Below are 9,487 nucleotides of genomic sequence, written 5' to 3'. Positions count from 1 at the left end.
GTCACAACACTTTCTGGCAGATTGTTCCGAGTTCACAATTCTCACCAGTGGCGGCTCGTGAAAAATAAAATGGAGGGACTGCAAGCCTCACACAACAGTAGGATACACAAATTTGACCTACCTCAGGTATGAGTTGTAGTTGATGTCCACGAATTCCCAGGGCAACGATAAATTAATCATGTTATTCATATGTTTGGCTGACTGCTCATGTTTCACTATTTTCTGTAGCAAATGCCTCTAGTCAGTCACACCACTGCCGAGTCCCCCACCAAACAATAAGCAGAATAAAGTATTTGCCTCGTCACAACCACAGAGCCATAAACACTGATGTTAAACTGGCGTGTATATTCTTTGTTCCTGCTTGTACTGTTCTGTTCAATGGTGTAGGTCTTCCTCTTGCTTTGATTTCAGTCTTTTCATTTAATGTCAGCTGGGAAAAGTTGATGTTTTGCAAATACTTCACTCGATTTTCCATCGTCAAAGGGTAATTAAAGAAAGCACGAGTTAACCACACCGTCCACACGCAATGTAAACACGTACGAGACTGAGCGGCGCCAATTAATAACAGACATCAATCGTACAGCATTGACAGCAACTATGAAAGTAACTTAAATTTTGGTCTGATTTTAATGAAAATTCACTTAGCAACGTATTGAAAATAATTAAATAACATATAAAATGATATATTTGTTGGCAGTGTATTATTCAGCTGTCTCTCTAAGGGAATCATACGCCTGGCAGTGAGTGTCTGGGGGGGACTGCACGAGCCGCCACTGATTCTCACAACGAAAAAGTTTGCCTTCACAGTTTTCTGGACCTGCGGCTTCTTCAGCCTTGAGCTGTGACCCCTTGTGGGGCGAGCGTCCGCCAGCTCCAGGTAAGGACCCTCAACAGAGTAGTGCCCCTTGAGATCCTGATACACCCCAATTAGGTCGCCCCTTGACCGGCTGTAGTATAAGCTAGGCACTTGACTTGAGTAGCAGTGCCCTGTACAAATTAGGTAAAGCTTTATTTAGCGGTGACGATATTTTGTGAATGAAGCACAGTGAATGTTTGTTCGAATTTTGCTTCAATATCTCTATTTGTGCAATGGAAATGGTGACTAAATATGTATACAAACATAGAAGAGCGTTAACAAAACATACAACAATCTTGTTTTCGTGTTTAGTTGATTTTCACATTTCAGAAAACCAGCTAATATTAATTTTCTTTATTATTAGTTTATAAATTGTAAATTATGTCTTTTTTTATTCTCATCCAGTTTTAATAATATGATTATAGTGCTTTTTATATGGAGACTTTAACTTTATTTCCGGAATACAGTAAAAACTTTTATTTTGCTGGCTAGACTTACTGTATATACATCAAACTAAACATATCTGGTAATTATTCCTTCAAAAAATCAATAACATTCATTTTATATTATCTGAAAGACGTTTAAAATACATAGATAATTCAATCTTATAGAATATATTTAACGATGTTGTTTTGTTCCAACTACCCTCTAGTGTTTATAGTTAATGGTTGTTTAGGTCAAACCTTTATAACTACAAACACACTATTGAGATGGATCAACCAACGTGTATTAGCTGTGACTATGAACCTGAAGATCTTATACGACGTTTAGGGAATAAGATGGAATTACAACAGATATGCTTCACCCATCACCTGTTGAAGGAGACGAGCGCGTGCGAGACGTGTGGGTCAGTGGTCAACCTCAGATGGGACAAGTTAACCTTTAGATGTGACCGCCGCACCAACATCAAATCACATAATAATAAACGAATTATGCAGTTACGTTGTCGTTACTTTAGATCTGCTAGAAATAGGACTTGGTTTGGTAAGTCCCATCTTCCCATTGAGGATATTCTAAAAATTACTTGTCTGTGGCTAACACCTGGGAGGTCTGTGAAGAAGGTACAGGAGGAGGTCCGTGTGGGTCGTGCTACTGTTAATGAATGGTTTGCATTTTGTCGAGAAGTTGCTGTATATCACTGTGATGGCATGAAGGAAAAGGTTGGTGGTAAAGGAAAAATTGTGGAAATTGACGAGGCCAAGTTTGGAAAGTGGAAGTATAACCGTGGGCGAGTTATAGAAGGACAGTGGGTCATTGGTGGGGTTGAACGAGGCTCCAGGAAACTATTTATAGTCCCAATTAAAGAGAAAACAGAAAAAACACTGGTTTCTGTTTTAAAGGAATGGGTTCTACCTGGAACCACTATTCATACAGACTGTGCTAGTTCCTACAACAACCTCAGTAAAGCAAACTACAAGCAGCTCACTGTTAAACATTCCCTTAAGATAGTGGACCCTCTGACTGTAGCTGACTCACATAACTTTGATTGCCTTTGGAGAGACAGTGCAGAACTGGAGCGTTTCAGCAGAAATAAATACCTTTTCATTGGCTACTTGGCAGAATCTCTGTTCAAGCGAGCCTTTCCCTATTTTGGATCACGGTTTCATCAGTTTCTACTAGACATTGCAAATCTTTACACACAAGGTAAGATAAACCTTAACTGGTAAGGTTAAGGTGTCGCTGAGGTGCACATGTACGGTCCGACTAATTACCCAAATGTAGCCGCAATGAAGTCAAATAATGGTCCTAGATGAATAAATCAGACTGCCAATCACACCTCGACTAGTATTTGGTGTCACAAAGTCACAAAAAATTGGTAAACTTAATTTAATCTGTGTTGTGTTAGGTTAGGTTAGGTTAGATTAGATTAGATTAGATTAGATTAGATTAGATTAGATTAGATTAGGTTAGGTTAGGTTAGGTTAGGTTAGGTACATGCACTTGATCTATTAACTCAGATTAAATTAAGTTTACCAATTTTTTGTGACTTCGTGACACCAAATACTAGTCGAGGTTAGGTTAGGTTAGGTACAAGCACTCGATCTATTAACTCAGATTAAATTAAGTTTACCAATTTTTTGTGACTTTGTGACACCAAATACTAGTCGAGAAGTGATTGGCAGTCCGATTTATTCATGTAGGACCATCATTTGACTTCATTCCGGCTATATTTGGCTACATTTGGGTACATTTGGGTAATTAGTCGGACCCGCACATGTACTCTTAACTGTGATATTTTAATGTTAATGCATAGAAACTAACAAAATATGGTAGGAAGGTAAAATTTCACTTGTTGCCAAAGTGGTGTTTTCATTTCTCCACCATTGGATTTCCATTCCATTCACTAAAATAGCTACACGCAGTACAATATAAGTTTCAGTGAAGAACCTGTGGTAACATAGCCATTGAAAAATTCTGGGCCCCCATTCTTAAAATTTAACATTAGTACAATAATGTTGATGTTGTAGCTAATGGATAGTGTGTTTTGGAGTACTGTATAGTATAACTTTTAATCAAGGATCCCAAGTGGTGACTTGTATTGTGCTGTCATCTTAAAATGAACATAATTTAACCTGCTAACTTAAAAGAGGTAAATTTGTACAGTTAGTGTTCATAGTTTCTAATACAAATTTCAGATTTTTTCCCTGAATTAATAAAGATACCTGTAAAGTTAAAGAATTCAGCAATGTATGAGCTACAGTATTGTACAGTACTATTGTAATCTTGATAAGTTAGAATGAAACAATATCAGTTCTCAGAATACCTTACAGCATGCATATACTGTAACTATACAGTATCTACAAAATGATAATTAAGCAGTTCATTTTAAATGTGTCACAATTACAATACCTGTACTGTATTTATAAACACTGTAGCTTCATGTAACAATAAGCTAAACACTGTAAAATATTAGATTCTGTTAAATTAGTTACTGTAGGAAGGAGAATACACCAGGTACTGTATATTACATATGTATTTCTGTGTCACGTCATTGTGACAAAATAATATGTCATTGATTACAGTCAGTCGTACACCACATCACGTCCCTTTATAGGATATAAATAATACAAAACAGGGGCATATTTGTAGACTCAGTGGGTTATGTTTGATGCTATGAATGAGCCACAAACAGTAGTACTTTATGTTCAGAAATACAGTAGTACCCCGCTTAACGCGGTCAATTGAACCCACAGGGTACCGCGTTAAGTGAAAACCGCGTTTAGTGAACAACAGAACATATGGGATTAATTCCAATAGAGACTGGCCCGACCCCCAAACTCCACTTTCTGACGACACACAACTATGTTGTAGTAAAAATTTTATCTTAACTTTATGATGGTATGCACACACAATTAATAATTAAGAGAAATATCAATAATATTAGGTTTTTTAACACTTGCATTAGTAGAAAAGGTGGCTGGGCACACGGGGATGGGGGGTTGGTTCCGAGGCAGAGGGCAGATTATTGGCCCTCACCTGTATCACTTGTATCAATTGTATCACTATCCACCACAGAGGCTTGCAGGGCCTCTTTGTCAAACCCCTCAAAGGCCATATAAGTCCATATCCTCACTATAATTATCACTATCACTGACTTGGGCCGGCTGTGGTGGGTGGCGGGTGAAGAACTCGGTAATGTTTTGATGACTGGGCGACCTTGTGCGCATCGTGCCCGCGCCGCTTTCCGCGTATATGATGAAAAATTCCGCGTTAAGTGAAAGTTCAGCTCTGGCGAGGCACCGCGTATATGATAAAACGCGTTAAGTGAAACCGCGTTAGGCGGGGTAATACTGTAGAAACAAATTTTACCAGTACATTACAGTACTATAGCTGTATACTGTAGTTATTTGAAAACTCACATATGTGTTGCATCATGTGAAAAATAGTATTAAAAAATTAATTTGTTCTCAGATCAAGAAGTTGAGATGCAAAGGAAGCCTCCAAAACTGAAGACCGCCAACATCATAAAGAAAATTAGCAGAAAGGAGAGTCGGCAGGCGAGGACGAAACGGTTGATCATGGAATATGTAAGTACAGTACCTAAACCCTTCACAACTGGACACCACTTTTAATATTTTATTTCAAGGTTAACATCTGATGACAGTACTCAATACAAGAGAGACCCCTCATACCAAGTTATATTATTATTTTATCCTCTAAAGAATATTACATTAATGTTATGGGAATTATTATATTATTTCTCAACAACTGTCCCCCAAAACTAGTACTGTACTGCAGTAGATAATAGTGTGAATGACATAAGCTTTATATTACCCTGCATTTTATGTTGGGTTGTATGATGCTTCAGGACAGGTTTGTAGTACAGTACAGTAGACAGTTTTATACACATTTGATAAATTGAACATAGTAAACCAAAAAATCCTAACCTACTAATTACAGTGTTTCAGTTATAATGTGGTTGTACTCCTGGGTGCTGTGTTATAGTGCTGTATGTGATCAGGGTTAACTGACTTGCTCACTTCTGAATTGTTGTTTGGAAATACTTTTCAGTTGTCAAGCAAAGCAACATAGTGATCTGTTTCAGTTGTTTACAGTGACTATACAGACGATCATCTTCGTACAGTAGATATGAGTATTTTAGGTTATATATTGTTTACTTACATAAAAAAAACATCAACCTTGAATATACTGTATATTCTTACCTTTATGCAGTCAGTCAAGGTTCGGTTAATATTGGTCTTTATCCCACTAGGTATTGCTTCTTACATTTCTTTCCTTATTAACCCTTTAATGTTCAGGGGCTCCCCTCAGCTGGATAACATCGTCTGGCATTTGCCAGAATAAAATACCAAAGGGATACTTTGCCCTATAAAGGGCAAAAAGAACTAGCATCCTTTGTTTCTTGCAGGTACAGCATAGAAAGAACAGTGTGAAGATCCCTGCTGATGGAGGGAAGCAAGTGCTGGGTATGACCATAAGGGAAGAGACCATGGACAGTGATGAGGAGATGAAAGGACAAATTCTGAAGTATGATCCAGTTGTGAAGGAGGAAATAGACAGTGATGAAAACCTATCTGATGAAAACTCAAACCTTGAAGAGTATCAGAGGAAAGTAAACATGGACATTATCTTGTGTATGAAGGAAGAAATAGAGGATCAAGACATATGTGTGAAGATAGAAATACAGGATAGTGACCTAAATGTGAAAGAAGAAATGCCAGACAGTTATGCAGATTAAAGGGAAGCAGAATTATCAGCTGATGAATTAAGGGAAATTTTTAACCTGCCATCAACCACTTGGTAACTCCCGTTTATGCGTAAGCCATTTTGTGACTTCTAGAACAGAATACCATACCTGCTATAGAGTAGGGAGTTGATCTTATGGTATCCCACCCTTCCCTGCTTCAACTCTCACACGGGTATAGAAGCAAAGGTTGCTTTTTAGAGGCAGCTGTCTCTACCTAGTCAACATACAGTACACATCATGGCACCTACAGACACCTTCATGATTTCGAAGTCAATCTGCCACATTATAACTACAGTGGTCTCCAGCTGCCTATCTAAGAGAACAGATTCAACTTTTCAAGCTCTGTGTATTATTGTCAAGTCAAGGGTTGTGCTCCAAATTGGTGAATAATAATGAATACTCAAAGTACATTTATATTCTTCATTTGCAAAATTATGAGTTTCAGCAACATTTGAGGAACAAAATTCAGTGCCTTCTGTGCCATACCTGTGACTGAATCTTGTTCAGGTTGATAGAGTCTGAATACATTACTGTGTCCACCAGTTTTGAGCAGTTTCTGTCGACTTATCACCTGAAGAAAAAGTACTTTACAATATTCCCTCCAAAAATGTATTTAAATTTCAAAGTACTGTACTGTTTATTAAAGTAAATTCTGAAAAAATCTAAACATATGGAAGAAAGAAGTATTGTTACTTTGTTACTTGCCAACAGTTTTTTATTATATTTATTTGTTTATTTTATTTTTGTTAAAGGAGATACCCGGTCGTTGTAATGGGAGGGACATGCCACTGAAGGGTATCATCTATAGGTACTGTATTAGGAACCTCAAAACTGCTTGTGTATTAACAGAAGCTACTTTGCTATAGGCTGAGCTGGATACATTAATAGGATTTCAGTATCAGTCCTTCATATATACTGTACATTGAATACATTGCAAGAGTCTAATCATTGAAAACCACCAATTCACGGAGCTTTTGCTTGCATGTACTGTACACTCTCACCAAAAACTTCTTGAATGCTATAAGCACTATACAATCTGAAAAATGAACGAAGAATTTGAAACCATTCCGAGAAGACAAGCCCCATTCTCACACCCATCGTACCCAGGTGTTGGAGAACTTTTTGTTGTTGGTGTTCATGAATATTTTCTGTATTTCATTGAGAATGTTGTAAATTGTCTTTCTCTCCTTCATTTGTTTCTATTTGGTGATAAATTTCTCTGGGTAATATTTCTGATACATTTTTTATAGAATGCACATTATTCCATAGGGAGTGATTATCAATAGAACCGTATATGGGAATAGATTTTATTTTTAAGTCATTATTTTTATACATGATGTGAAGGTAACATCCCATATCAAGTGCTTCAACAAGGGTAAGGGTCTCTGCAGCCAGTGTACAGTACTTTTGATAAGTCTTTTAATATTTTTTTATTCCCATGCTAAAGGACAACTTCTACCATTTTCACCTTACTAGCACAGGTAATGCAATACAATATAACCTCCAGCACTGGGGCATATGAAGCATCACTGAAGACTACAAGTTTTACAGTTTTTAATCTAGAAATAGGAACATTATAAAGAATTAACATTTTTTAACTTATAATATTATTTGCTTCATATAATGGTCAACAACTGGATTTCTAATAGAACTACTGTACTCAATTCCAGTACATGATAGCATATATCTGATCTTGACTGTATGCATAACCAAGTCAGCTGATCAATGAGACATCTAAGTTGATCACTTTCTTCTTTATTTAGTGCTCCCCATTTACTTGAGGCCCCAGTATCATAGGAATAGATTCAATACAGTCCAGATATTAGTTTTGATTCAGAGTGATTCCAGACATATCAAGTTTAGCATCCAGACCAATATATCTAAATACAATACACCACTTTCTTCATTTCCAATTATGAATTCCGAATTAATTTTCTGTACAACTTGAGATTCGAATATGTCTGAACCCCCCCAGAGAAAATCATCAATGTGATTCAAAACCATACCAGAAATCTGTCCCCCATGATACCATATAAACACTGCAGGGTCTCTCTTGAGCTGCTCACATTCCAGGTTCAGCATAACAGCCCGCACAGAGAAATACCAGACCCGTGAAGTATCACCTAAACCATAAACACATTTATTCATTTTCCACAGTATTTCTCCTGAAGTATGTGCTTCCTAGGAGGCTTTATATATACTTCTCTTTGGAAATTAGTGCCCTGCAAAAATGCAGATTTAAGAACCTATAAATTACTAATTTTCCAGCTGTGAAAGTCTACTCTTGTACCTGATTCTGATATGTCTTCTTCAAAGCCTCTGACTACAAGCCTTACTTTAACTATAGAATTGTTATTCATACCTTGTTTCTAAGTACAATACTTGAACTGAGGGACAAAAATTGCTGTCCATTATCTGGTACCTCAGTATGCACATTAAAATCTTTCCAGTTGTGCAACTCCATATACTTGGCAGCTCTGAACCTCTGCTCCTCCATTCTATTTCTCACAACACTAACCTCCTCCTCTACACTTTTCTGTTTCGTATGTCCACTAACTCCTTTCCAGTCTTCTAACTCATTTTCCCAGTTCACTGCCTTGGCCTCTCCATTTTCTTTGGCAATATTCAGTCTGTGTTCCCTGTCTCTCCAGTGGGTGTCTTCCTGTCATCCTCTGTGCAGTAGGGGATTGCATACCACTAAATCTTCCTCGTCCACGACCTTGTACGTACCTTCTGTGAAAGATATTGTTCCTGTATTCCTATTCAGGCATTTTATACTGAGAACGACCAGTATCTAAGGTGTCTGCTGTCTCGGGCTCCGTTTTTATGGTAATTTTAGTTTTGTCCTCTGATGCAACAGATTGCTTCCATAGAAATTTATTAAGTAACAGGACATATGGTCAGGAAGGGTGGTTTTTTTTTTTTTTTTAATCAATTCCTGTTAACACTAATTATTTTTCAGTCTGTGATAAACATGCACAATCCACCACCTTGAAAGCTAATGTAGGCTTTGGCATTTCTATGTAATGTGTCTTCACTAAATTGTACAGTTTGTTATACCTCATTATATAATCATCCATTGTCATGAGAACCATTATCTTAAATCTATCAAGCTTTGACCATGACTCATATGCACTTACCAGTTAATCGTTCTTGTTCACTTATCAAGAAATTACAGCAGTACTTTGAGACCATCATCATCATCATCTAAACTTGTTATATCCAACTCGCTGAAAACCTTGTCTCTTGCCCCACTGTCCTCCGGGAATGACAGAACAGCTGCTAATCTCTGCTTCTTCTTGGTCAGTTTCATAACCTTCATCCATGCTTTAATTTAAATTTTCCATCTCCCTAAACGCTTACTAAATGTTGTTGGAATATTATATCCCTCAGCAACTGCCATAATATGTTGTACAAGTCAC

General features: G+C 37.3%; 1 protein-coding gene across 1 annotated transcript in view; it reads left to right on the top strand.

Moving 5' to 3' along the window:
• The first annotated feature begins 1,556 nt into the window (after positions 1-1,556).
• The window catches only part of LOC121875275, a 10,020-nt gene continuing 2,089 nt past the window's right edge, over positions 1,557-9,487 (top strand). Inside the window, exons 1-3 of the mRNA XM_042379735.1 lie at positions 1,557-2,500; positions 4,769-4,884; positions 5,727-9,487. The exon at positions 5,727-9,487 is cut by the window's right edge and continues 2,089 nt beyond it. Coding sequence (XP_042235669.1) covers positions 1,567-2,500; positions 4,769-4,884; positions 5,727-6,056 — 1,380 coding nt within the window. The 5' untranslated portion in view covers positions 1,557-1,566 and the 3' untranslated portion in view covers positions 6,057-9,487. The remainder of the gene's footprint in view (positions 2,501-4,768; positions 4,885-5,726) is intronic.

Source organism: Homarus americanus, unplaced genomic scaffold (assembly GCF_018991925.1).
Source record: "Homarus americanus isolate GMGI-L3 unplaced genomic scaffold, GMGI_Hamer_2.0 scaffold56241, whole genome shotgun sequence".
Taxonomy (NCBI): Eukaryota; Metazoa; Arthropoda; class Malacostraca; order Decapoda; family Nephropidae; genus Homarus; species Homarus americanus.
Note: the sequence above shows the minus strand (reverse complement) of the source record. Positions and strands in the feature narration are given on the sequence as shown.